A 26,276-nucleotide genomic window follows, 5' to 3' on the forward strand; every position below is an offset into this window, starting at 1 on the left:
GGGGTGCGAGGCAGCAGAGCCCTCTGCTTCTCATCCCTGTCTGGACAGGGAAACCCAAGTGCACAGGAGAGCGTCACTGCCACAAAGGTCTCTGCTGTCAGCCTGAGTGCAGGGGCTGATGCACATATTGGGAGGGGATGTTGGTTCATTTGGGAGAAAACTAGAAAGAGGGTTACCTCTCGGGGGGCTGAAATCACTGCTGTTAAGGGCTTTCACAGTCCAGGGAGGCCAGCACGAGGACTTCAACGGCGATAACAGCTGGGAGTAGCACTGGGGTAGTAGGGAGTGTGCAATAGTGCTGAGAGTAAGAGGAAAACGTGCTTCTGAAATGAAAGCGTGACCTGATTCCTTTGCTCCATTTTTCCACCCTGTGTGTGTTTTCATGAGGTGCTGCTCCTGCACAAGTCCACATACAGTATCTGAAGCAAGTCTGAACCTGAGGTTTTGCTTTCTCCCAGTGCTTACATGTGTCCTTTCTCTCAACAGCCATCAAGGTGAGCTGTGTTGGATCCTGTGGGGTGTCTAACAAGATCAGTGATGCAGCGTGGACCGTGGAGGAGCAGTACTTTAACAGCACGCTGTCTCTGGCAGACAAAGGTATGGTCCACAAAGACATGGTGGAGATCTGTGATTCTGAGACGCTCTACAGAAATCTATCACCAAGACTTAAGCATCTTCTCGATGTGAAATACCCCTTCACAGGCTGCCTTGGCCTGCGCACAGAGGATGGGAGCCAGTATTAGAGACTACAAGAGCTTAGAAGGAGCCGTTCAGAGAGGCATCCTGAATAGCTGCAGAACTTGGCAGCCACCCTGCAAACACTGCTTGCATCCTCTGGCCCTGGTCTGCCTGAAACGGGGCCGCCAGCAGCGACTTCTCTGCTGTTTCAAGGCCCTCTGGGTCACCCTGCTCCGCTTCCTATGCGTGTTGTCTGTGGTGGTCACAAAACACTGATCAAAGCAGATCAACAGAAGCCAGTTGCAGGCCAGGAGTAGTTTGCATCAAAAAGGATGTGGAGGTGTCACTTGTCCTCCAAGAGAAACGTTGGGAGCATGGCAGGAACAGCCTAGGACAGTTACCACCACACCCCCCGCAAGCTGAGATGGGGTTGTGTTATCCTGTGGGGTAAAGTGACACCAGCAGCCTCTGGGGAATCTAGGCTCGAATGAATGCTGTCTTTCTGCTGTTAAATAGGTCAGCCTTACCACAAATAATTCATGCTGTGCCCTGGCTGCTGTTGAAATCAAGACGGGTCAGTATTCACCTGCTGAAGGCAGTGGCTGGAGCAGTAACTGTAACGTGGCAAAAGCCCAGGCTAGCAGGAGCTCAGCTCTCTGGTGCTGTTTTATCTAGTAACAGGAAATAGGTAAAACTGAAGTGGCAGTTTCTGCTAGCTCAGCAATTTTTTAAGCAGAGCTTTTAGCGTCAAGGGGAGACTGATCTCATCCTTGCAGCAACTGGAGAGTGCGCTGCTTGCTCTCAGGCCCTGGAGAAGGGAGACAGCTGGCTGGCTCGCCCCTTGGCTTGGCTCATAGCCCGGGGGCTGCAGTTGGAGGTAAACTGCCTGGGAAGGCAATGAGAAACGTTCCTGCCTGATTCTGGATGCGGTGCTGAGCCCAGCCAGAGAGCCCAGCTGTGAATGTCGGGGTGGCAAAATCCCAGAGGCTTTTTGAGGTGCTGCAGGCCATTGAGCTTAGATGAGTCGGAAGCTGGAGGCTGCAAATTCTTGTGGACTTCTGGAGAGGTTTAAACCTGCAACTGCACTGAAAAAATACACCTTCCAACTTTTGTTTTTAATATTTAATGATTCAGGGGAGAGCTGTCCTGGTAAAGCTGAGCAGTGGCAAAAGCCAACCAGGAGGTAGGAGCGGGAAGAGGTGGATGTGCTGTTTGTTGGTTTGCAGCCCCTGGGAGATTCTGCTAGCCGCTTTGGCAGTTGGTTCTTGTGAGGTTGCCCTTGGGAGCCATCCTCTTGACAGCTAGGACCAATGTGGACTGGGAAGGATAGAAGGAAAATGCATTGATGGCTACACACTTTCATGGCTCTGAAGTGTTCTCTTTGAAGGCCTGAATTCCAAAAATGCCCAAAATTTTGGTATTCCCAGCTCTTCAACTGTTCATGGAAAGCCCTAGTCTTTTGGCTCTTAATTTTCCGGGACGCGCACTCTTGCGTATCGCCCAGTGCGGTGCTGCTATCTGTCAACCGCCGGTATTGCAGACTCTGCCAGCCTGAGACCTGAGCGGGCGTCCGGGCCTGGGGCGGCAGGGCTGGGCTGCTCGCTCTGCGCTGGAGTCGGTCATGGAGCTGGCAGCTGCCCAGCTGCGTGCCTGGGGTGTGACTGGGACAAAACGGGCCAGCTGAAGTCTTCCAGAGCTACCGCAGCTCCAGGCAAGTCAAGCAAGAAATGGTAGTGCATGAGTTATCAGGGATGTAATGAATTGAAGGGAAAATCTGGCCTGTGGGACTGTAGAGTCCTGTGCTCGACAGCTGAGGTGTGTTGTAGTGTCGTTGCTGTCCTGTCTTGCAAGGCTACAGTGCAATTATGGGAAAAGCCTGGTCCCAGCTACCAGCAGTCACTCTGGAGCAGCATGCCAGGTACTTACAGTCACTGACCTGTGCTCTTCTGCTTCTTGTGTCAAAGTGGACACAACCACTGGGACTCTCAGCCAGCTGCAGGGAAGCAGACACGGAGAGGGCGGGCAGTCCCTGTGCATGGGATCGCAGCCAACGGCAGCACTTGTGGGGCATTTGCTCTTTGTGCGACTGGTACAAGCTCAGGAGTTACTGTCCTGGACTTGCCATGTTTGTCCCATGCCCTTCTTCCCGTGCTCCGAGGACACAGGGGAGCAAGTGATAGGATGTGGGTGGGAGAGAGCAGTGTCGATGCGTCTTTGGACCCGAATCCTTCACCAGAGACAGCTTTGAAACCGTCCCTTGCAATTACTGCGCTGGCCTGTGCGGATATGGAAACAAAAGCCCTGGGGGCTGGCACGGTTCCAGCCTGCGGCACTGGGAAGTGAGATAACTGTCTGCTGTCGCAGCCCTTGCCCTGACATTGATGCATGTCCTGGCCGGCGGAGCAGCAGGGAAGCTGGGCTGGTTCTCCGTGACTCTGCCTCCGCGCGTGCCTGTCTCTGCCTGCCTGTCTGTCTGTCTGCCTCCTCCGAGGGGGCCGCTGGCAGTGTGGCATCCTGGCACGGCACAGCCCTGCAGCGAGGCAGTGACAGGGGTTTGTTAGTGGAGTCGTGCAATGGCCTCGCGGGCACGAGCAGCAGGGCAGGGCCTCGGCACTGACTCAGCCATGTCGTTTTTAGGCTCCCCAGGAATAGCTCTCGGCTGCACCAGCCTTTCCTGAACAGAGGGTGAAGGAGCTTCAGAAGGACGGACGGACCGTCAAAGCAGAGCTGTCCCTTTCCCTGCGACTCTGGACAAGAGTGTTTGGCAGGGATGGGCTGCTTCGGTGTCTGGGACCAAAGCAGTTTGAGGTGCAGCTGCCTCTGGGGAGGCACACCCAGCACTCATGGGTGCTCCTCGGGGTGCCTCCATGCAGGTCTGACACCCGGCTGGGAGGGGAGACTGAGGCAGTCGTGTGCTTTTGGGGCACAGGGCGTTGAGCTGGGCCAGGCTCTCCGATGGGTGATGGCAGGAGCCCAGGGTATGGGTGAGTTAAGGGAGTTGGAAGTGTTCCCAAGCAAGGACCCCCAAAGGAGCACGGGGCCAGCCCGGCCACCAGCCCACACTGCCAGCGTGCAACTCCTTCCCTGGCCAGCATCGGACAGCCGCAGGCGAAAAGTGGCGAGCACCACGAGCAAAGGTTACTGCGGCTGCAGACAAATACTGCGGTGGCGTATGGGACGGTCCTGCCACATGCATAAAAACATGCAGAACCACACCCCCGGGGTGAACACGTGCCTGTTCCTTCAGGTGAGGGCTGGCTGTGCCCACCGTTGCTTCTCACGCCCTGAAAAGCGAACAGCGGGAGGGAGGGCAGGGGCCGCGGGAGGCCCTGTGTGTCAGGCGGAGGGGCTGCCTTTCTGCGGTGCTGCAAGAGCATCTTATCCGCAACGGGGGATGTCACCTCCCAGCAGCGCAAATGGAAAATGAGTGGAGGAAGGAGGGGAATTTGTTTCTGCCTCAGAGGATTCTTCTGTTCTTGTGTCCCCTTACAGCAATGCTGTTACCTCTCATTTTTGAACCTGTGCATTAAAATAAAAAGCAAGGGGGAGCAGCATGTCCGTGCTGGGGGGGAGCTGGCAGCCAGGTTGTGCCCTGGGGCAGGGGGTGATGCCAGGCTCCCCCTGGCACGGTCCCCAGCCCTTTCGCAGAGGGCTCATCCAGCCTGCTGGCGTCGGCTAGGGCTGAGGGAGGATCCCAGGTGTCCCCAAGGCCGTGCAGCCAACACATCTCCAGCTTGCCCATCCCTGGCGAGTGGCTCGTGCTCCAGCGGGGCCGCAGCAGTGCTGGCAGCTGGGGGGACAGTGCAGGGAGGCAGGCTCAGACTGAAAAACAACCTGCCTCGCTCTCTGCCTTCCCACATCCTGAGCAGTAACTTTAAAAAACAGCAATCTGTGCTCTTTGAGGACACGTGGGGGGGAAGGGGAGAGGAGGTTTGCAAAACTGTCGAGGCTTGGATTGCTCCTTAAGCATCTAAGAGTGACTCCGCACTTCTCCACCCACACACCTATGCATTGAAATAAGTGAGGGGGCAGCTTGTCCTCTGTAGCATCAGCTGTTGCTTGTATTACATGCCGTGGGTTGTTGGTTTTTTTTTTTTTCCTTTTTAAGGGTGTACATTGTATGAGAAAGGAGGCAGGCCCTGAAATAACCCAGATGCCCACTTTGCAACGTAAGGCACTTATTTAAGGCACTGGCCTCATCCTTAATTTCCCTTCTCGCCCCCCCTTGGAGCAGCATCCAGAGTGCAGAGGGCTCAGCCTTGCCACTGGAGCATCTGCAGGTTGGTGACCGGTGATTTTGCTGCAGAGGACCCTGCTCGTGTCTGTGCTGGCGTGGTGCTTGTCCCCGCTCGAGCAGCGCAGCGTCTGCGCTCCGGGAAAGCCTCTTGCTGGGGCTGGCCGGGGCTGAGCAGGAGCTGGAGGCAGCGGGCACCTGGGAGCTGCCGGGGAGCTGGGGGATTGCGCAGGGTCTGTGCTGTAGCCTTGGCAATTACGCACAGGCCAGCGGTTTAATGAACTCAGGCTCTTTACATAAAAGCCGCTGGGAAGCGCTGAGCGTACCAGCTGTCTGGAGCCCCTCGCTGCTCTGTTTGCTGGAGGACACAGTGCAGCGCTGGGGAGGTCGCCCAGCCCACGGGTGGCTCTCGGGGCAGGCTCATTCTTTGCCTTCTGGAGGGGAGGCCGGGGGGGGATTTACTTGTCCCACTTGGCCTGAGTTTGACTTGGACTTCGACTGCTCCCTGGTGCTGGTTTTTCTTGGGTCCTCTTTTTGCAAAGAAATGCAATAGGGGTGGAGGGGACCTTGCAAGTGTGGGGGGTGTTGGGTTTCTGTAGGTGTCAGCAGTGCAGGAGATCAAGTACACCAGTTGCAGTGAGTACAAAATAGCACCGCTTGTACCCGCCGCTCTTGGACAGAGAGATGCTTTTCTTGATCCAGTATAATGGAGTAATTCAGCTCTGCGGAGGCCTTCCGCTCCTCTCCCCCTCCCCTGCTGCAGCTCTGGCTGTATTCAGCCGGAGAGGAGCCGGTCCATCATGTGCCTGTACCCACCGGGGGCTGTGTTCTTTGGACACGCTGTATCTCTGACTGCACACACAGCTTTTGCCCTGTGGATGGGTTGTGCGTGCAAAGGTAGACTTTTTTTTTTTTTTAATTCCCTTTAAATCCTGCTTGTACCTGAGTTGAACCTGTGCAGGAGCTGGCTGTAATTTCCAGCTGACCTTACATTTGGCAGCTTGTTAGTTAGCTAGAAGGCGCTGCAGGGAATTCCTGGCTGCTCCACGCGCTTCCTTTGCTGGCAGATTTCTTGCACAAAGAGCTAAAAAGGGGCAGCTGTGCATCACCTCTTCCCCGGGGTGGTTCTCTGCCAGCCTGGCACAACACCTTCATGGCCAACAGTTGGCACAGGGTGACGATCCTGTCTTCCAGCTGAATTTAAAAAGCTTAGTGACCTAACTAAGCAGACATTGAGAGACTTGGGTCTCTTGTTCTGTGCTCAGGAATCACTCTGTGAGCAGGAGGTAGCACAGCAGCAGGTGATGCTCCTGGTCGGACCCTGGCCAGGTGCCCGTGGGCAGTGGTGACCTGTTAAGGATGCGCTGGTGCCAGCTCCTGGCCACGCCGAAATGCCGGGTTCAGGAGCAGTAACTGCAGGTTTGGCCCAGGAAAACCACGTGGAAGGAGCTGCAATTGCCTTGGGTCACAGCAGCTTCCTCAGCACTTCCCAGTTTCTTGCCTCAATAGATCACTGTTAATCCTCGGAGTTTTTTTGCAGCATTGCCATACTGCCAGATCCTGCTAATTCATTGAAAATGTCATGGAAAACTGCTGACACAGAGATTTGTAAGCGGTAGAGCCCTAGCCTCAGTGCTGGGCTTTCTGGTGTGTTTTCTTCCTCAGTCTGTATCTCCCATGTTACGGAAAGGTTTATCTTGGCAGCATTAACCATATCGGGGTGCTGGAGGTTGTTCCTACTGTGTGTTTGCGTGCACGCAAATCTAACGTGAGTGAGTTGCTGCTTTGAACAGGAGCTTGGAGCCTGCTGGGGTCTGTGCTCCCATCCTGCCGGTACGGCAGCTCTGCTCAGCTGAAGTGCTGTTGGTAGCAGGAGAGCTCTCGTTTGAGCAAAACTGAGCTAAGCGCCGAGTCTTTCTGCGGCAGGTCTGGCTGTGCTTGCTGGCAGGTCGCTCTTCTGGCTGTTGGCTGCTCCCCCTGAGGCACCTGTGTCTGCTGCAGGGATGGCATGAGCACATGTGTGCATTTACCGTCATTTGTTGCAGTTTGTAATCCGTGTATTAGCTTAATCCACCGGGGACTGAGTTGGAGTCCTCGTGCTAAAGCTGCAATGGCCTGGCATTGCCTGAAGTGCCCTGGCACAGAAAAAATTAATGCTTCCCATCTGATGTCTCTGATACAGCCTCCTGCAAGCTAGAAGAGCTCTGACCTTCTTTCTTACATCTAATATTCAATTTTCTGGGCTGCAAAGGTGGATGAGGAGAGACAGGAAGGCAGGGGTGAGCAGGGTGCTGGCTGTCAGGACTGCAGCGAGAGTGATGGTTCTTCCAGTAGCTGGGGAATCGGTACCCTGTAGCACAGCACAAAGGCAGGGCTGCCTGTTTCTCCACCCGAAAGTGGAAAACACAAACCTGCTGCTTTCCTGCTCTCTGCCCGGAGAGCCTCGAGAGGAGAGTACCCGAGCTGTGGATCAGCAAGACTGGTATCAGTCTAACTCAGCACCTTCGGAGGAGCTCGCCTTCCCCAGGGGAGCGGGAGGGCTGATTTTAGGCAGCAGGAAGACTATATTGCTACAAGCCATGGCAGGGGGACCAGGAGGCACCAGGTACCTTTCCATACTACCTGATTTGGCCAGCACAGTTTAATGTATCACTCTCTAAGTAGCCAGAGACAAATTGCCATATGGCCCTGCCTGCTGTTCCTCTACTAAAAGAACCAAAAGGTATGTGTACTCCAACGGCGCAGCTTGTTCCCGCTCTAGCATCCGCGTGTGCAGCAGGAGGGAGCAGAGCCACTGCCATCTGCTTGGCAGGTACTAGCCAGGAGAGACGGAGGTCGGGGCTGGAGCCCTGTTTCGGCTGCTCCCCGGCTCCTGTGCCTGGGGTGCAGAGACGCCTTCCAGACTCCTAGTTGTGGCTACGGAGCAAATAGCATCCTTCTCTTTGGGGGATGGAAAGAGCAATACACAGAATATTCATCTTTTTTGCCCTAGCCTAGCCATGGATGAAGCCTGGCGAGGCAGAGGTGTGTGTTTGTACCATGTGCTGCGGTTGCCTGGCCCTGCAGCCTGCTGTGTGCTCAGACCTCTGGGCTGTCTCTCCCAGTGCACCAGGGCGTGAGATTTCACTGGGGTGAGTAATAAGGCTCGGCTGAGTCTGTCGTGTTTGTGCATCAGTGACCAAAGCATCTCCCAACCCTTTTCTGCCTTCTCTCCAATGCCTTCCCCCACTGGCACCAACCTGGAGGTCCTGGCTTTGTCGTGGTCGCAGTCAGCCTCGTTGGGGAGACTGCTGTGACCGCCTGTGGCTTCCAGCTCCCCAGGGATGGAGACGCTGGGGCTGGGGGAGCCAGCCTGGGAGGAGGCGTTTGGCAGACGTCCCTGCAGTGGCACTGGTTTGAATGTGCCGCCCAGGTAGATCTGGCCCCACCAGTACTGTAAGACTGGCCTGTTTGCATGGGCCACTAACCGAGAAAGCTGCAGAACAGCCCTGGGAAGCCCAGGCGGGACGCAGCAGGTAGGGCTTGGTGTCCTTGTTCGTGTGTGGCTGGTGCCTCCTGAATGCCAGCCCTGCCCTACTCTCCTGCTGGGGCAGAGGCTGCCAGAGGAGCTTTCCCGGCCCTCGGCTGGCTGCTGGCAGGGCAGGATGGGGCCAGGCAGCGTCCCCTCGGTCGTGGGGGCATGATGGCTTTGAAGGGCTGGTGACTTCCTCTGGCTGCCAGCTCTGCCTGGGCAGGGGCCTGGCAACACCGGCCAGGGAAGCCGCACTGCTCAGAAAGGAGTCCAAACCCTTTCAGCACCTGAGCTGTGGCGCAGTAAACTCGACTTGGATCATTTGTTTAGCAGCGTAAATACAGACGTGTGGTCGTTTCACACACACACGGTTGCGACGGTGCCCTGTTTTCCCATGTGGTTGTGTAGTGGCATGCTGGTTTGCAGTGAGTGCGGGGAAACCTTTGTGGATCAAAGCAGAGGTGTCTGTGGGGAGAGAACGGTGTCTCCAGCGGCTGGGTGGCTCAGGGGCATGGTCAGCTCAAGCTTTGCGTGGGAAACCCATTAATTTCTGTCCCTCCGCTGCACATCACTGTGACCATGGATGCCCCGAGTGCTGTGGGACGGTGCTGCAGCACTGAGGTCTGTTGTGTTGTGCAGGGCTGGGCGCGGGGTTGTGCTCCCCGTCACTGGCGATGCTTTGCAGGCTCTGATCGCTCAGGGGAGCCCCAGCTGGGCCTGGCTGTGTCACTGGGTTACCTCCCGGGGACCTGGCAGAGGACTCGGCATCAGCCCTCTGGATCAAGGCGTTTCCTTTCTGCACATGATGAGTCCTCCCAGGCCTCCTTCACGTCCACTGGTATCAGCGAACACCCCCCTGTCCCAGCGTGGAGCAGAGGGGAGCGGCTGAGCCGTGAACGGGAGAGTCCGTTTGCTTCCAGACAAATCTCCGCTGGATTCGGGGAAATCTCTGCTTTGCACTGTAAGACAGCTCTTCTGCACCGCCAGTGTGTTGCTGCTGCTCCTGCTGTCTGGGTTTGTTTTTTTCCAGGGTGTCTGGGGCAGCGGCTCCTTTCCCTCCAGGAATTTTTAGGGAGGATGTTTCCAAAGGCTGTGCGGAGGCAGCCGATCTCTGCTGGCTCGGCTCCTATCGGGAGGAAAGGCTGCTGCAGGGATGGCCCCACAGCAGAACCCTGCTAAGCCAGCTGCCTCTGCTGCCTAATGACTTTCTCAAGGTATTTTTAGCTGCATGTAAACTTCAGGAAAAGCTTTTTTGTGGCTGAGCACACTGTGGCCTTTGTTCAGGCTTCTGGGAATGGGGAGGTAATGGCTCAGCGCTGCTGCAGTGGCTTGCACAGCCCTTTCCCGTCGCAGTGCATTTGCAAGCTGCTCAGGAGCATTGCAGCCTGCTGCGTGGGGGCTGTTGGAGACCCCTCGAGCGATGCTGAACTCCTGATGACCTGCTCCTGCCTGTGCACAGTCTGCAGCTTGCTTTGACAAAGCTTCTGGTTCAGGAACAGCTCAGAAAGGAGCTTTCAGAAAGGGCGGCTCCTCCAGGCTATCTGCATGTCACAGTGGCTCTCAGAGGAAACCTTCTCACCCCTGCCCGCTGCCAACAACTGTTGCTCTTGCAAACTCAACTTGCAGGTGGAATTAGCACATTAAATGTCCTGGATCTTTACTTGAAGCTCTCAGGGCTGGAGGGACAGGGGCAGTGAGTGGCTTCCCATGGGCTTTGTGTCCCCTTACTGCTTGGATGCTGGTGTCATACAGCGGGCAGGCAGAACGATCTGCATGCTGTGCACAACGCCACGTCTCCCCTGCTGTGGTCTGGGGATCTCCCCAAGGCACATGTGGGGCTAGTTGTGGCTAGTGGGGCTAGTTGTCCTGTCCTGCCGTCGCAGTGGCTGCATGGGATGGGCGAGCACTGCAAGCGTCCCTTGCAGGGTGCCGAGATGACTTTTGCTGCTGTTTCCCATGTGAGAGGTACCTGGGTGTTGGAGCAAGGTCAGCCTGTGCCCTGCCCATGCTCACGGGATGGCTGGGACAAGGGAAATTGTAGATTTTCCCCATTATGTCAAGACTAGTCAGTGTTTGGAAATGGAAGCTCAGCCTTTAGGAGCAGAGCTGCCAGCTGGAGAGTTTAAAAGTAGTTGCCACCTCCCTTCCCATTGTAAGGGGGGACTCGGCTCAGGACTCGCCACCTTTCCACCTGCCAAAGGCACCAGATGTGTGGTGAAAGACCAAAGTAGTTTTGTAATCCCAGGCAAGTCAGACACGGAGCCTCCACTGTGTCCATGCCGGAGGAGCTCCTGGCAGGAGGGGCAAGCAGGAGCCCGGCGAGCAACTCGGTGTGGGGTTACTGCTAAATACCTGTCCCTCCTCCTGCTTGCAGCGGGAGGCAGGCAGGACCCAAGCTTGCCTGTGGTCTCTGCTGCCTTGTCGCTCTGCCAGGCGCTCTGGATCGTGCCCGTGCTTTCACGGGAGTCTCCTGTCTTGGTCAGGATCGTCTGTTTTTCTTCATCTATTTTTATTAACTCTTGTCTCTGAAATAGCTCTGGCACTTGAACTCCCACACCCCTTCCACTTTCCTTGCCAGTGGGCTCCTCGAAATGCCTGCTCCGGGCTGCCGAGGGCTCCTACAGCTGGGGTTGCGGGTCCCCAGCCGGATGTGGGGCTGAGGGTGCTGCCATCCCACCAGCGTGACGTGCCCAAACAGCCTCTGTGCTTCCAACAAGGGCAAGAAATGCAGGCATTCAGCTAGAAGTCGGGGCTCTGCGAGCAGCTGGCTGCTCGTTAGCCATGCTAGCAAATGAAGCCGTGTGCGGTGGCATCTGCTCCTGTGGGTAGGACCTGGGTGCTTGGTCCAGCCTGCTGGAAAACTCCCTGTATGTGGAGGATCTCAGGGCTGGCATAAAGATCCTTCTCTCTCTTTGGGGGAAGGAGAGTGTGGGCTGGAAGGAGCAGGTCTGAAAACAAGAGCTACTGCTAATTGCCTGCAGCATCTCTCTGCTTAATGGAGTGGAGAATAGAGCTTGCTGTGTTTCCCTGGCTCCCTGCTCGACGCACGGCTGAGGTCTGGGCTCTCGTGCCTGCGAGCCAAGCGCTGCTGCGATGCCCTCGGTCCATGTGAGCTGTGACGGGGCATGACTTCAGTCTGGGGTAGCTGGACTTGGAACTTAATCACTGTGTGATAAGGAACGACCTTTTCCAGCCCTCGTGGGCAGCTTGTTGCAGGCAGGAGCTGCAGGAGGGATTTGCAGGCTGCTCCCTGCCCCAGGTGGGGTTGCAGCAAGTCTGAGCATGCTGTGAGCCAACAGCTCTCTGGGCGCTCGGGCTTGGTCTGAGCTGTCGGGGTGGTCAACCCTGACCTTTGGGCAGTTCTCATCTGGTGAATTATTCGGAGGCCGGGCTACCCATGTGGAAACTGTATCAGTGCCACCAAGTCACACAGTGGCTCCGAAAGCTCAACTGCATCCTCTGTGAGTGATGCTGGCCATGTGCATTGCTGGGAGAGCGTATTGCCTTGCTCGGTGCTACCATTGGGAGCAACCTTCAGGACTCCTGGTTTTCTGCAGGGGGTTGGAAACTATGAACACAAAGTGCTCGCAGGTTCACTTCCAGCCTGGCTTTCTGTTGGTGGACGTGAGCTGGGCAGGAGCTTGACCGAAATGACTTGAAATGACCAAAATGATAATGCTGCCTGTAATGTAGGAGGACTTCATCTTGTGGGGTCTGTGAGCTCTTCCTAAGGGTCCTGGAAAGGCTGTGAAGTTTCACGCTCCTAGCAGGAGACTTGAAATCACTGCCTGCATATTTGTCTGGGGCTCTGCAGGTCAGACAGCTGGAAAGTCGTCAGGTCTTGGTGGAAACTCAGTGGTCACTACCCTCTGGGACTCCCATCTCCCTTCCTTCCGCATTGCAGTAACAGGACTTGCTCCCTCTCCCTTTCAGATGGAGCAAGTCCCCTTACTGCAATGCGGAAGCTGCACAGGAGAGTTGATGTATTCCAGTTTATCGATTCGCTTTCCAAAAGTAAGGGTAACAGGTATAAGATCAATGTTGAGTGGTGCCTGGTAAAAGGCAGAAACCTCTGGAGCAGTAAACAAGCACTGGGTTAGTCGAGTCAGTCGTATAAGCCAGGCTTTACCCTGTAACCAACAAGGAAAGGCCCCTGCTACGTCTCCAGCTACTGCCTTTAACCGAGCGAGGCTTCCCAGGAAGGCACTAGGAGAAGCTGCCCCACGCCTCTGTGCCTGCCCCAGCTCTGCGAGGCGTCAGGCCTGGCAGCGAAGGCAGAGGCTGGCTTTGTGCCTCCACCTGGTGACAAGACCGGGTGTTGCATTTTAGCCTACATAATTCGGTGTTATTTGGGGGACGGGGAGGGAAATCACCCCCCCGTTCCCCAGATCGTGTTCTGGGGGGGGTGATGGGAATGAGCAAATCTTGCTCCTCTCTGTAAGGATAAAGGGTATAAATAGACATTTCTTAGTTTTCTCCTGACTTGCCTTTGTGATGGTACGCGATGGGATGCTTGTCGTATTATTTATTCTGCCCGCCTTTGCACTGCAGGCGGGATGCACGCTAACTGGGGTGTCCGTAGGTCCCCATGGGGCGGCTGAGCCAGCGGAGGGGCAGAGGTGCAGCTTTTCATAACGCGAAGGATGCACCGAGCCAAGCGCCACCTCCCCTGCCTCCTACCTGGATCGCAGCGTCAGTGGGGGGGACTTACCCTTCTCTCTTCCCCACCTCCTTCGTCACGTAATCCACTTAATCCCCTGACGATAGGACTCTATTACTGCCAGCTCTGCGGAGCCAATATTGCTAACGGGCAAGCTGTCTCCTCCGTCTTGCATCAACAACAGAGCTAGCCAAATCTAGAGTCTTGGTACCTCCAGCAATGATCCTACAAAGCAGAATAAACACAGCTTGATTTAATAGGTATCCAGGTCTCCTCTTAGCACTGCCACTTCAAAAACAAGACCTCTCATGTTTACACGTATTTAACAAATGTGGATAAGGCTTAGCGCTTTTCTTACTGAAGGCAACTTCGGGAGCTGCCTGATGTTACTGGGTCACGCTGTGGGTCCAGTTCAGCCGTTGTGCTGCCCTGGGAGGGAATCCGGCATCAGGATGTGAGTGCCGGAGGGTGGATGGGGTCGGGGAGTCTGAGTCTGTAGCTGTTGTTTTAAGCCATGCTCTGAGTCTTGGCTCGGATCTGCACCCTCAAGGCTGCCGTTGCAGAGCGGGATAAGGTTGAAGAAAACCAGTGTTGAGGTTTTAACATTGTGGAAATCTTTTCCTCAGCTCCTGTTGTCTAAGCAGCCAGGCTGAGGTACTGCAGGTCCCTTTTTGGGGCTGGGGGTGGGTTCAGGCCTGGGAGATGGACCTCTGGTTCCAGCTCCTGAACTCTCTTCAGTCTGCATGGTGTGTGGCTAAGGCTGTAGTGGCTTGATGCCCACCAGACCTGCTTACCACCCTCAGATAGCGCCTGTGCTTTCTCGCCTTCCCCCTGACTGGCTGCAGCCTACTTGAGGGAAGATAAACCCACAGCATCCCTTCTCCATGCCCTGTGTCAGTAGTCTGGGCCTAACCACTTGCTGTGGCACTGGGATCCCTTAAACCCTGCCTTAAACTACCTTATTTCCAGGGTATCTTAATGTAGAACCAGTCATTGGGAATGGAGACATCTCCTGTCCCAAGGAGGGGTGGGTGGCAGCAGATGCTCCTGTTGACTCAAGCGCTGCTCATTGGATCTGGAGTTGTCCAGTGGGCTGCAGGCAGCTGGACAAGTGGCGTGTTGTTCCCTAGGTGGTGGCCTCCCTCTCCAGAAGATCGTGCTCTCCAGAAGATCACACCATTCCAAGACAACAGCCTGTCCCACTTACCTTTTACTCTTGTTTCCCACAGGGGTCCTGACAGCTGGAGAGCACAACTTTCCCTTCCAGTTCCTGCTGCCAGGTACGATGCAGATAAATGGCTGAAGGCACTTCCATGTAAGCCTTGGCTTTCGCAGCCTCTTGAGCTGTGCTGAGCGGGACTTGGGCTGGATGGCAGAGGCAGGCTGGCAGCTTGGCCCGGAGATGCTAGAGGGAGCATAAGGTCAGCCACAGAGAGCAGAGGAGCTTAGACAAGCGCGTACCTTCTACGTTGGTGCAAAGCTGGGTCTGAGCTGTTGCTGATGCCTCTCCAAGCGTGACCCTGCGAGCTCTCTGGGTGTGCGCAGGGGTCCTGGCCTGTGGCTAGCCAGCTGTCCTGCACACAGTGCGCTCGGAGAGAGGATCTCTGCTCTTGCACCTGTGGTTGCAGAGGATCCCTTCTGTAAGGAGGTTGCAGCAAGGTCTCCAAGTGACCTGAGTGTTCAGCCCCAGGTCTTTTTTGGGGGAATCCCTGTGTGCTCTGTCTCTCAGGTACTTGCAGAACTCCTCAGGTGAAGAGGAAAGCTGTCTAAAGGGACTACTTCCAGTTCAGAAACGCTTGGCCTGACTCAGCCTTATGATCCTTTTCTTTCTCTCTCGACTCCAGCCTCTGCTCCTACATCATTTGAAGGCCCTTTTGGCAAGGTCCTCCATCAGGTGAAAGCTGTGATAGACACACCTCGCTTCTCCAAGGACTACAAGTGCAACAAGATCTTCTACATTCTCTGCCCTCTCAACTTGAATGACATCCCTGACATCGAGGTAAGAACAAGGAGGAATGTGGCTGGGAAGTGCCAAGGCTTCGGTACTTGTCCTTGTCCTGCCTGCTGTCTGGGCAATAATTGTGTGGTTGGACAACTCTCTGACTGTGCACAAGCAGGACAAGGACTCCTGATCTGTCCTGCCTTGCCATCCATCAGTCCCTGCTCCTAGTGATTTTTGACTCTTCTGCATGTTGCTTTGAAAGATTTAGGTGAATTTTCAGCACGCAGAGAGGTGTTGGCCAATAGCACCAGGTGCTTGTAGAGACCTGGGTTTGAGGAACTTGCTTTGGAGGGAAGAGCGACTAATAGGACGGCAAAACTGGGGGGATGGAGAAATCAGACCTGTTGTCTGTGGCAGTGCTGTGTGGCTCATTCTTTGCATCCTCTTAGACCAGATATTTTGCTTGCTTGTTTTGAATCTGAGTGTTTTCCTGGAGACTCTCTGACTCTCTTGAGCCAACATCTCTGTCTCTCTGCTGTCCTGCAGCAGCCCAACACTATGTCAGTCACCAAGAAGTTCAACTACAAGCTTGTGAAAAGCGGCAACATTATCTTGACCGCCACTTCTGATCTGAAAGGGTACATCGTGGGGCAAGCCATCCAGCTCCGCACAGACATAGAGAACAAATCAGGCCGGGACACTGGGGCTGTGGTAGCCAGTCTGCTCCAGGTAAGCATCCGAAAGGGTGATTCTTCGGCTTATGCTGGTACTCAGCCCCCCCGAGGCCTCTGTGAAACTGGGGCAGTTCTCGCCAGTGTTCATCTCTGCTGCGTGTGGCTGAGAGGTGGCAGTGAGGAGTCCAGACCTTTGGCTAACTCTGTTTCTCTCTACCTTCCTGGAGAAAGAGGTGGTAGAACTTGTCTTGCTTATACCAACTCAGTCTATCATATAATGATGGGTATTTCTGCTCTGTAATATGCACGTTGGGTTTGTGCTCGTGCTTATTTGACAAAGCAGTTGGGTGGTTTTGTGTCCTGACTTACGTTTGTGGGAGACAGAAGACCACCTGCAATCTTCCTGCTAGCTATATTTTCTCCTCTCTGTACAGAAAGTGGCTTATAAATCCAAGCGCTGGATTTACGACCTGAGGACCATCGCGGAGGTGGAAGGCTCAGGAGTGAAAGCCTGGAAACATGCAGAATGGAAGGAGCAGATCCTCGTTCCGGCGCTGCCCCAGTCCATTCTGCAGGGCTGTAGCCTCATACATATCGACTACTACATCCAGGTGAGTACATCAGTGCTCCTGGGGAGCTCCAGTGGGCTGTGCTGCAACTTCTGTGCTCCCTTCTGGGTTGAGCTCAATCGCCGAACTCTGTAGCTGTGTGGTGCGGGTGGCCCTCGCATCAGGTGAACCTTCCCAGTGCAATGTATAATGAAGAGAATGCCACTGTTTTTCCTTCTCTTCCAGGTTTCCCTCAAGTCGCCAGAGGTTTCAGTCACTCTCCCCATTTATATTGGTAACATTGCTGTGAACAGGGTGCCTCTGAGTCCCTCCCGGTCCATCCAGCACATACCATCTGCAGTGGTACCCAGTGCCCCCCCGGAGGAAGAGGAGGCTGCCAGCGGTTATCACCCGATGGACAATGTCTCGATCCCCACCAAAAGCCATTCCCAGCAGCAGCCGTTTAGCTACGCCCCAGGACTGAGCTTCCAGGAGATAAGGGTGGACTCGGAGCAGACGGGCTCCCCAAACCATCCCACGCTCTGCCTGTCGACGGGAGCCACTGTCCCTTACTACGCTGAGGGGAACGTGGTGCCCGTCCCCACAGCCAGCTCTCTCATTTTGCCTCCAGAGTACAGCACGTGGGGCTACCCATACGGTGAGCAGCCCGCTCCCGAGATCTACACGGGCTGGCAGTGTGGTAGTAAACGTCTCCTGCCACAAGAGTCTCTGCTAGCTGTGAAATGGTTGGGAATATAGGGATGTCAGCCTGCTGGGGGCTGATGTCAGAGGGGATCATGAGATCTCTCGGCCTGCTTTAGCCTCTGGAGGAGTCCCCTCTTACAGCTGTAAAAGCCGGCTGTCCATTCCCACGTCTACCCCCGTGCCTGCCCTGGGCTCGTTGTGAGAGGATCTCCCTGTTCTTAAATGAGCTTTCAGCCTCCCACTGATAGAAAAACTTCTTGGCTTGTGGTGAGGCTGGTGGGAGCAGAGCCAGGAAAATGATGTAACTGAAATCTTCTGTCTGACTTGGAGTGGGCCTGCAGCTGGTCTGAAGACACAAGCTGTGGGGGCGGGAGCTGAGAGACTGTCCAGAGTGGAAAAGCTTGGGGAAATCCCAGCATGCTGGATTCTTGGAGCTGTGCTTGTCCCAGGCGGCTGGGGTGGCAGGGACCAGCGGTGTCTGTTAGCACAGACAGACTGTTAACACCGTCCTACCCAAATAAACCCGTCCGTTAGCACTGGGGTAACAAGACACTCGATGTGTTGCTTCAGCCCTGGCTTGGGGCACACGGAGCGTGGGTCACCTGTGATCTGGAGGTGTTGGAGTACATGAGGATGCTTGTGAAAGAAGGGGAGGAACAGAACAGGAGTTCGAGGTGCTGATTTTAACCCCTGTAGGCATCAGGAGAGGGACGGGAGTGGTTGGCTCAAATTCTGCACATGCAAACTCCATATATTTCATTGTGCAGCTTGTAGGGTCCTGGAGAGAGTGCCTGCATGCCTGCCACGTGTACGTGTTAGCAGTTTGCTTTACTCTGCACCGAGTTACATAGACTGGGGTGAAGGGAACCTCCCAAACACCCACCGTAACCGCTCTTATTCTCTCTTTCCCCCGCAGAGGCGCCTCCATCCTATGAGCAGAGCTGCAGCAGTGCCAACTCCAGCATCAGCAACGGCAACTAGCCTCCCCTGCTTCGAGTCCCGCTGGTGCTGCCCACCCCCAGGCGCCACGGTTCACCTGCCTACTGCAAAGTCTGGTACAGCACAAGGCGTCTTTTTATCTCTCTGGCTGCTTGGTGGGGTAAATGGCACATCCCGGCCTGGGCTTTTTAAGTCTCATTCTAGGGAGGGGGGGGAAAAAAAAAAAGGGCAGCCAGAGCAGCCTGCGTGTGTGTGTAGGAGAGGTCTGGGAAACTGAACCGTCTCCTCCTGCTGCAGCAAGTGCTGGAGAACTGGTTTTGCCCCAGGGATGCCCTCTGCAGCAGCCTGTGTTTAAAGTACTGTAGTCAACACTAACTGCTTTACTATCAAAGCACCTGCGATGCCTTATCTGAAATGCTCCTGACTTGGCATGTCTCCACTGTAGGTGAAGGCTGGGCTGTGTGGACTTCCGCTTTTCTTTCAGGGGCCATGTGCTCTCCAGAAATGGTTTTGACAGCCCTTCCTCCTTGTCCTCATAGGTCCTAAGGGTAGCTGAAACAGGAGGTTTCTTGAAGTAAGCAGGTTTGGAAGGTCAGGGACTCCTAAAAAGCCAAAAGCACAAGCCCTCGCCATACCCGTGTTGTGGGGTGAGCGACCGGCAGCCTTTGGTTCTCTTGCAGTGGGCCGCACCACTGCCTGCATGTGGTGAGAGGAGAGCAGGCTCTGGGAGCAGGGAGCTCGCTGGGGCACTTGCTCATAACCCAAGAGGCCCTGGTGAGCTGTGGAGGGGAGCCCGGTGTTACTGTGGGGTGCCCACCAGTCAGCTTCTGGCCTTTTTCAGCAAGGGCGACTTTCCTCTGGAAAGCCCTGCAGGAGACAGTCCATCCTCGCTCGCTGCTAGACCGCAGCGCCCCGGGTGAACAGTGCTAGTCAGTCTGCAAGCACGGGGACCAGATCCCCCCTGTCCCATCTCCCGCCCCTGCAGGGTGCCCTCTCCATCCCAGCTGCCGCTGCCTTTGGCAGGCCAGAATTACATGACAATCAAGTTACAAAAGTCTGTTCAATGCTACCTCTGAGTCTGCCCAAGGACCCTGTCCGTGGAAGCCCTTCCCTCTGGGACGACCCTCCCTCGAGGCTCAGCCTGGCGTCTCTCGCAGGAGCAGTCGACGCTGCCAAGCCAGTGTGCGAGAGTGCTCGGCCTGGGGACTGTTCTCTCCGTGGGCCGGTACTGGTTTACCGCTCGTCTCCTGGGCCGCCTCTCGAGCCACAGCAGGATGCGAAAATGAGTGAGTGGGAACACAAACTGCTACGCCTCATTTGCAGCCTCCGCTGGACCTGGAAGGTCGGGGGAAGAAGCTGGTGGATGTAAAACAACATTTTTCTTTTGCGCTTCGCCCCCCCGCCTTGTTTAGCTTTTTTAGTATTGACTGCCCAAGCTGAGGAGACCACAAACCAGATACTTAAGAGCTGCAGGCATCCAGCCACGGCTGAAATTGTGGACTGCAGACCTTTGGCACCTCTGAGAACTGGTCTCCACGCTGCCTCACGCTGGGCGGGCAATAGCTAACAAACCTGTTATCCTACAGCCTCTGCCTCCTCATTTTAGCCCACCTCCGCACACCCCTGGCAGGCAGCTGGGGACAGGCCCTGCTTTGCACTCTTTCTTTGCAAATGCTTTTTATTTTATTTTATTTTTTTTAAGTGTTGAACTGCTTCAAGGCTAGTGTAGAGAAGGTGCCATTCTGAGCAGTGCTGGCACAACATGCACCAATGTTGATAGAATGATTGTCATTGTCCCTGAATATATATATATATATATGAGATGAAGTTTTGTTTTTAATGATTGAATTCATAAATACAAATTTTAATGCTGTATTTAATAAATTATTCTAAGAGAAATGCTGTGCTCTTTCATCCATTTCTGATGCTTATCCATGTGCCTGTTCGTGCCAAATCCAGGAATGCACCTTGCTGATTTCTTACAAAATGAAGCAAGTTTTTTGCTCTCAGCAGGAAGGACGGTGACTTCTGCCAAGGCAGCTCGGGGAAAACGAGCACGGTGCAGCCTGACCATGGTGCTGGGCTCGTAGTTCCAGATGGCTGGAGGGAGTTCGGCATCATGTGGGCTCGGCTCTGGAGAGGGCATCCACTGCACTGCTGCTTCCCAGGCCTTGTGTCCCGAAGCCGTGGGCTGTCCAAGTGGCCCGTGGGTCTCTCTGCTGCCTGACTGGAGAGGTGGGCTGGTGGGGAGGAAGGGGAGAGCGGACTCTCCCTTCAGGAGGATGGAGATGGAACAGCCAAGGTCTGGCTGGAAGGGCTGGAGACCACCAGCCCACGCCCTCTCCTAAGGAGCCATTTGGAATAAACTTTCTAAAAATGGAAGAAGGCTGCTCCCCACACCCACAGTTTGGTGATACCATGTCTGAAGCATGTAGGTGTTGCCTAAATGTTGTCATTGCAAGTAGCCTGAGGTGTGATCTGTGTCTCGGACACGAGGATCCTTCTTCACCCTCTGCTCAACTTATGCTTCTGTCTAGCTTCTATTATTTAAGGCTCTCTCCTTTGCTTGGTGGTGGTCTGTGCCTGCCATGAAAAGCATTCTTGATACGCAGGGCGTCAAAGGCAGGTGCTTGTTCGTTCGTAACGGTATGTCTCTTCCCCAGTGCTCTTCCTCCCAGTTAGTTGAACCTGTTTTGCCTGGCTCAGCCCGTAGCTCCTGTGGCCTTCCTCGCTGTTGGCAGTACATATCCCTCCTTTCAGGCCTCAACCCAAATCCCTTCCACACCTCTGGGAAAACTCCTATGAGCTGTCAGTGCTTCTGGACGTGCTGGGTTGGGCTGCAGGCTCCTGACCCAGGCAGGGTCTGGGAGAGGCAGCCTGGGCTGGGACTGGGTTCCCGGTTCCTTGTTCTCCATCCCTGAAGCTGAGCTGCTGGTGACGTGCCCAGCCCACGTTCCTTGGCTGGAAAACTTGAATGCTATTTGGTTAGTGTGGCCAGAGCCACTGGGATGCCCTTCTCAACCCCCAGACAGTGTCTGTCATGCTCATTTAACCTTTACAGCTGGGAATGCACCGTTCATGGTGGAGACTGGGGAGAGGAGAGGCCAGGCCGGCTGTATCTCGCACAGCTCCTGTGTTGTGCCCGGCGTCTCTGCAGTGCTCCCGTGCACTGGAGCTTGCTCTCCCAAATGGTGTGTGTTACAAACTGGTCCTTCAGCACCTCTTGCGGTACGTGGAGTCCCCTTTGCAAAGCAAGGAGCAAGTGGGCACGCTCTTCACTGGTGAGGAGTGTCCATCTCCATGCTGGGGAGGGAGCAGGAAGGAGTCGGAGCTAGACCTTGTGGTGGCCCTCGTTCTTTTGGATGCTAGGGCTGGGCACGCGCAGCTCCTGCAGAGAGGCCTCCCTCAGACCTGCGAGACGGCTCTGGCCAGGATGCAGCGGGTTATCACCCTGTTTGTCTCTGAGCAACCTCGCTGTTGTGCAAGCAGACAGAAATAACTGGCAAAGCGCTGTGGTTTTCAACGTTCCTGCCCAGCCTTGCCTGTCCCCGAGCGCTGCGGCAGGGACTCGAAGCCTGACACAAACAGCCTTGTTCATGTTTCACAGACCTCTTTGAAATGGTCCAGGACTGCAGGATGGAGGAGTTAGCCCGGCTCTTCTTAAACCTACCTGCAGTTGTGGCCTCCGGGTGCTATGGCAGCAAGGTCCTCGGGGTGTATGAGCACTTTGGATGAGCACGATGGGGCTAAAAGCAATGTTTGGGTGTGAGTACGGTCCCCTCTGGAGAGGGCGAGCGGACAATCCCGCTGTCCTCTGCCTCGCTGCTCGCTCTCTTCTCTGCAGCCTCTCCGGCTTCAGCCTCTTTAGGTCCTGGGGAGCTCCTGTAGGCCCTGGGTCATGCCTCTCTCCTCTTTCTGAACTCTGGAATAAAGAGGAAAAAAGCCCATTTTTCCAAACCCAGCTCTGGGTAAAAAACTTTGGCACACAGGAATTCATTCAAATTCCTGGCTCAAATTTTTAAGCAATTGTTTTTTGGTTTTGTTTGAAATGGGGCAGGGGAGCGGTGGGGTGTGAGTGAAGCTGGTAAGCTAATTGTTTCCAAACTCAGCGTTCAATGGAAAATACCAAAAATATCATCTGTCCTTTTTTTTTTTCCCTGCTGCTTCTTTTTTGTCCTTCATGGTTTTGTTCTTGTCCCGCTCTCCACATGTGCCGCCTCCATGTTTTTGGCATTCTCAGTGTTGTTTGTGTCCTCCTAAACTCTGCTTCGGCACCTGCCGTCCCACCGCCTGCGGGAGATGGGGAGCGGGGAGACGAGGGACACGAAGGCTCTTCTTTTTGTTGGACGGTGACTCTTTTTTAGCTTTCCGCTCAACTTTCAGTAGTCTTCTAAAAGTAAATATTTTCTGCTAGGAAGTTTTCCTGTTGAGCCAGCATAAGAGAGGAGATGAAGGGTGTTCTAGGGTCCGTTTGGTTTTTATTCTGTATCTTAAAATATTTCCAACTATCTGCAACAGGAATGTCCCATCCCTCCTCCCCAAGAGAGACTGGCGGGGTAAAACCCTCAAGACTTGTGCCCTTCCTTGTACCAATACTCGTGGCTGTAATTCTTTATTCCTGTGGTTCTCTTTACAGATTTTGGGGTTTTATACAACGATATTTGTGATGGCTCTGTGCAACCTGCGACTTCTGCACAATTTATTACTGGGTTTTAAAATGTAAACTTGCAGTTTTACATGTTTACCACAGCTTCTGGGGAGGATTTTTGTCCTGAGTTTTCAAGCACCAAATGTAAAGAACTGAAAAATGTAAATAAAGATCTCCTTTTTTAAGACCATGGGTGCTTTTGCTTGGGGTAAATGTGTGATGAGCGCCGTCTGTACGCCGAGACCCGATGGGAGGGCCTGGCACTGCGGGCGAGAAGTGGCTCCTGGCTTTCAGAGGAGGCATCCACGTCTACAGCTGAAGCTCAAAAGCTGATTTATAGCCAACGCTGAAGCAAAGCCACGTCTCCTCCAACTTCGTGGGGAAACCGTTGGGGTGGGAAGACGCTGGTGGGGTGATCTACACCGTCCCTTGCTCCCATGATGGAGAAGGGTCCAGCTGGAAGGACCCGGGCTCCCAGCTGGAGGAAGAACTGGGGCGGTGGGGTTGTTCTCTTCCTGCTGGCAGGAATCCCGGGATGTGGAGGTCCATCCCTGCTCGCCCCGCTCGGTGCGGGAGAGGGCGATGTCAGCCAGGCCGCAGCCGCAGCCGCCATGGTGAAGCCGTTTGCTGGCTCCACGCCGCCGGGGGCTGCGGCCTTGCCCCGGGCTCCGCGGCTCCTCTCGGGGCTCGCAGCAGCTGCGTCAGGAAAATGGGGAGTTCGCAGCACAACAGATCTCCTCGCTCTGCTCGTATTAACGCGCACGTGAGGCTGAGCCAGCGGAGCTGCAGGGTTCGAAGTGGGATGAGAGCATGAGAGCCGTGGCAGGCGGCGGTGGGCTGCGAGGGCTCTGGGCGTTCCCGGTTATTTCTGCTTCTTGCGGGAGCCTCTTCCCTTCCTGATGGTCCAGGGAGGTTTGTCCCAACGACTGCAGCGTCCCCGGCTCCGGCTGAGAAAGACGGAGCCCCAGCAAATGCCAGGGGAGAGGTGCCACCCGGCCCCTGGCCTGACCGGCCGTCCTGCCCCACCGACCTCCCTCTCGCCTTGTCCCGAAGGCGCGAGGGCCCCTGCAGGTGCCGGGACCTGGGTGCGCGAGGGTCTGTAGGAGCGGGGCTGATGGCGGGTGATTCCCTCCCGCCACGGCCGCCTCCCGTGCCAAGCTGAGCATCCCCAGCGCAGGATGGTGGTGACGTCCCGGGGTGATGCCGGCCCTCGCTGGAGCCCAGGCTTCCCTGACGTGCCGTTTCGAGGTGCTGGTGGTTTTTCTTTGTGTGGGTAACAGTCGCTCCATCCTGGGGGGAGCAGAGGGGGAAGGACACCCATCGCTGCCACCAGCCTCCTCAGCCGGCTCAGCTCCTTCCCGCTGCCCGGGAAGGATGACCCAGAGGGCGCGATGGGACCCCCGGGGACCCCTCTGGGTCCCCACACAGCAGGAGGCACCGGAGGGGCCACGGTGGGGGCTCCGGGGGGACGTGGCCTTGGCCCTGCCAGAGCTGTCGGTGCACGGAGGGTTTCTTCGGGGAGTTAATTAATGAGCTGCTGCTAAATTGGGGTGGGGGCTGCTCTGCTGGGATGAAGCGGGGCGGGGCAGGGCCGGGCGCTCCCCGGCGGGTCCCGCCTCAGGCCCGGGGACTCTTATTTTGACCGCGGCGCGGCCGGGCGGGGGCAGCAGCCGCCGCCGCCGGGCCGCGCTCTGGGGCCGGGCGGGGCCGCTCCGGCTCGGCGGGGCGCCGGGAGGCCGCCGGCCCCTTCCCCTGCGCCTGCCGGGGGCGGCAGCGGCCGGGTCCCGTCGGGCCGCGCCCGGGGGAGCGGGGCCGCCGGCCCTCGCCTCTTGCCGTGTTTTGAGGCCTCGCCTGGGGCGCTGAGGGGTCTTTTGGGGTCTCCCCCCCCCCCCCCCGGCAAAGCCTCCGCACGCCGACACTCGGGGTTTGCTGCGGGGGAGACCCTGCGGGGGCCGGAGTGGCCGTGGCAGCGGCTGGGCCCGAGCGTCCCAGCGGGGATGGGCCCCGGGCTGGGGCTCCGGGGTGGCGGCCCGGCGCGGCGGCTGAGGCCGGGCTCGGTGGAGGAGTCACGGGAGCGCGTGGCCGCGCCGGGCTCCCCAGTGCGGGCCGCCGGCAGCGCCGAGCTCACTTTGTTGTCAAAACTTGGGCCACGTCCCGAGTTACCCAGGCGTGTGCAGGCACCGCTGCTCCCTCCGACGCTCCGCCATCCCGAATCCTCCTGGTTTCGCTAGATGCAGCTTTTGATGCGGTGATGGCTTCCCGCCCCGCGGGTGCTAACGAAGCTGTGCCGGGCGAGGAGGAGCACCCACGCTGCAAAGGTGCCGGGGCGAGCGCGGGGGTTACCCCGATGTAACCCCGGCACCAGAGCAGGGTTTCTGGAGAGTCTCCAGAAGCAGACGGCGGCCAGGGCCCCTCACGGCCGCTGCCCGCGCAACTCGGAGCGCGGAGGGCGAGAGTCTCGCTGCGAAGCAAACAAAACCGTGGGTCCGCCCGCCCGCCGAGAGGAGCGAGGTGTCGGCACGGGGCTGCAGGAAATCAGCCTGTGGACCAAGGGAGGGAATGTTGTTCTTCGGGAGAGCTGATAATAAATGTGTAAATTGACGTCAGGGTGCTCGAAGGCTCCCGTTTCCCTCCAAGAAACAAGCGCTCCCCTGCCCGGGGAGGCTGGGGCAGCGGCGTCTGCCCGGCCCTGCGTCTCCCCGGTGCTAGTGTGAGCTCCCTGGGTGGCAGCCGAAGCAGCTGTGGGGCCGAGGAGCCCTTGGGGGTGTTTATCTCTCCCCTTGCGGTACCTTCTGCTTTACCGGAGAGCTGTAAAAGAGCTAATTGTTTTGCAATCATGGATTTACGGGCCTGGGCATTAGGAGGGGCCCTGTGGGATTTGGGAGGGTGAAAACAGCTATTGTGGGTGCCTGGGGTGTGGGAAAGGGAGCGAAGCGGCTGGACACGACCCCCCACGGGACCCTCTGGGGCAGGACCGGGGCGAGCTGCTCCCTCCTCCCTGGCACGTCCATCCCTGACTGTAGCTAAGACTTCCTAATGGCTCGCACGCATACAAATAACACAGAAGTGGGAGAGCTACGCCAGGAGGTGGTTTTCAAAGGGTAATTTTCTGGCAGGAGGACGGCGGGACTCCGACTCCTGCTGGGATCTGCTTGCATGGGTTTTGGTCAGGTTTTCGGGCAAGTGCCGCTGGTACCGTCACGGCGGGCTGCTCCCGAGAGCCTGGGAAACGCGGCGTCTGCTCGGGCAGGAGCGGCTGCTGCTCTCGCCCCCCCGCAGCGCCGGCCGGGGCGCCGAGCTGCTGCCGCGGGCGGTGGGGTAAAAGCCAGGGTGCGAGGGGCCAGCGCCGCCGTCCCGGGGGGTCTCGGTAGGCGTCGTCGAGAGTCCGTGGCCTGGGGGTGTCGGCGAGGCCGTGCGGGGGGAGCGAGCGGCCCTGTCCCCGGCTCACCCCGTCCTCATCCCGCCCCAGCCCCGCTCCGGCCGTACGGCCGCCTCCTGACGGGCGCCGCCATGACGCCGTACGGCCGGCGGAGCCCCGCGGGGGCCGCCATGCTGCCGCACGCATGCGCGGTGGCCGGCGGAGCGTCTCCATTGAGAAGAATGAGGGGAAAGGGGCGGAGCCAAGGCGTGAGGAGCCGCCGAGGGGGCGGGGCTACGCTCCGGGGCTCCGGCCATGGCCACAGTGGATGCCGAGGTGAGTGAGAGCGGCGGCGTCCATCTACCCGGGCGGGGGGAAG

At 56.6% G+C, this 26,276-nt stretch overlaps 2 protein-coding genes across 2 annotated transcripts in view; both read left to right on the forward strand.

Moving 5' to 3' along the window:
- The window catches only part of ARRDC1 (arrestin domain containing 1), a 36,599-nt gene extending 18,497 nt beyond the window's left edge, over window positions 1-18,102 (forward strand). The window contains exons 2-8 of the mRNA XM_075519701.1: window positions 487-597; window positions 14,313-14,363; window positions 14,928-15,082; window positions 15,572-15,754; window positions 16,134-16,310; window positions 16,494-16,905; window positions 17,869-18,102. Coding sequence (XP_075375816.1) covers window positions 487-597; window positions 14,313-14,363; window positions 14,928-15,082; window positions 15,572-15,754; window positions 16,134-16,310; window positions 16,494-16,905; window positions 17,869-17,933 — 1,154 coding nt within the window. The 3' untranslated portion in view covers window positions 17,934-18,102. The remainder of the gene's footprint in view (window positions 1-486; window positions 598-14,312; window positions 14,364-14,927; window positions 15,083-15,571; window positions 15,755-16,133; window positions 16,311-16,493; window positions 16,906-17,868) is intronic.
- An 8,112-nt stretch (window positions 18,103-26,214) lies between these two features.
- EHMT1 (euchromatic histone lysine methyltransferase 1) overlaps window positions 26,215-26,276 on the forward strand; it is a 124,225-nt gene continuing 124,163 nt past the window's right edge. The window contains exon 1 of the mRNA XM_075520075.1: window positions 26,215-26,233. The gene's annotated coding sequence lies outside the window, so the exon portion shown is untranslated. The remainder of the gene's footprint in view (window positions 26,234-26,276) is intronic.

The sequence above is a fragment of the Mycteria americana genome, chromosome 17 (assembly GCF_035582795.1).
Source record: "Mycteria americana isolate JAX WOST 10 ecotype Jacksonville Zoo and Gardens chromosome 17, USCA_MyAme_1.0, whole genome shotgun sequence".
Taxonomy (NCBI): Eukaryota; Metazoa; Chordata; class Aves; order Ciconiiformes; family Ciconiidae; genus Mycteria; species Mycteria americana.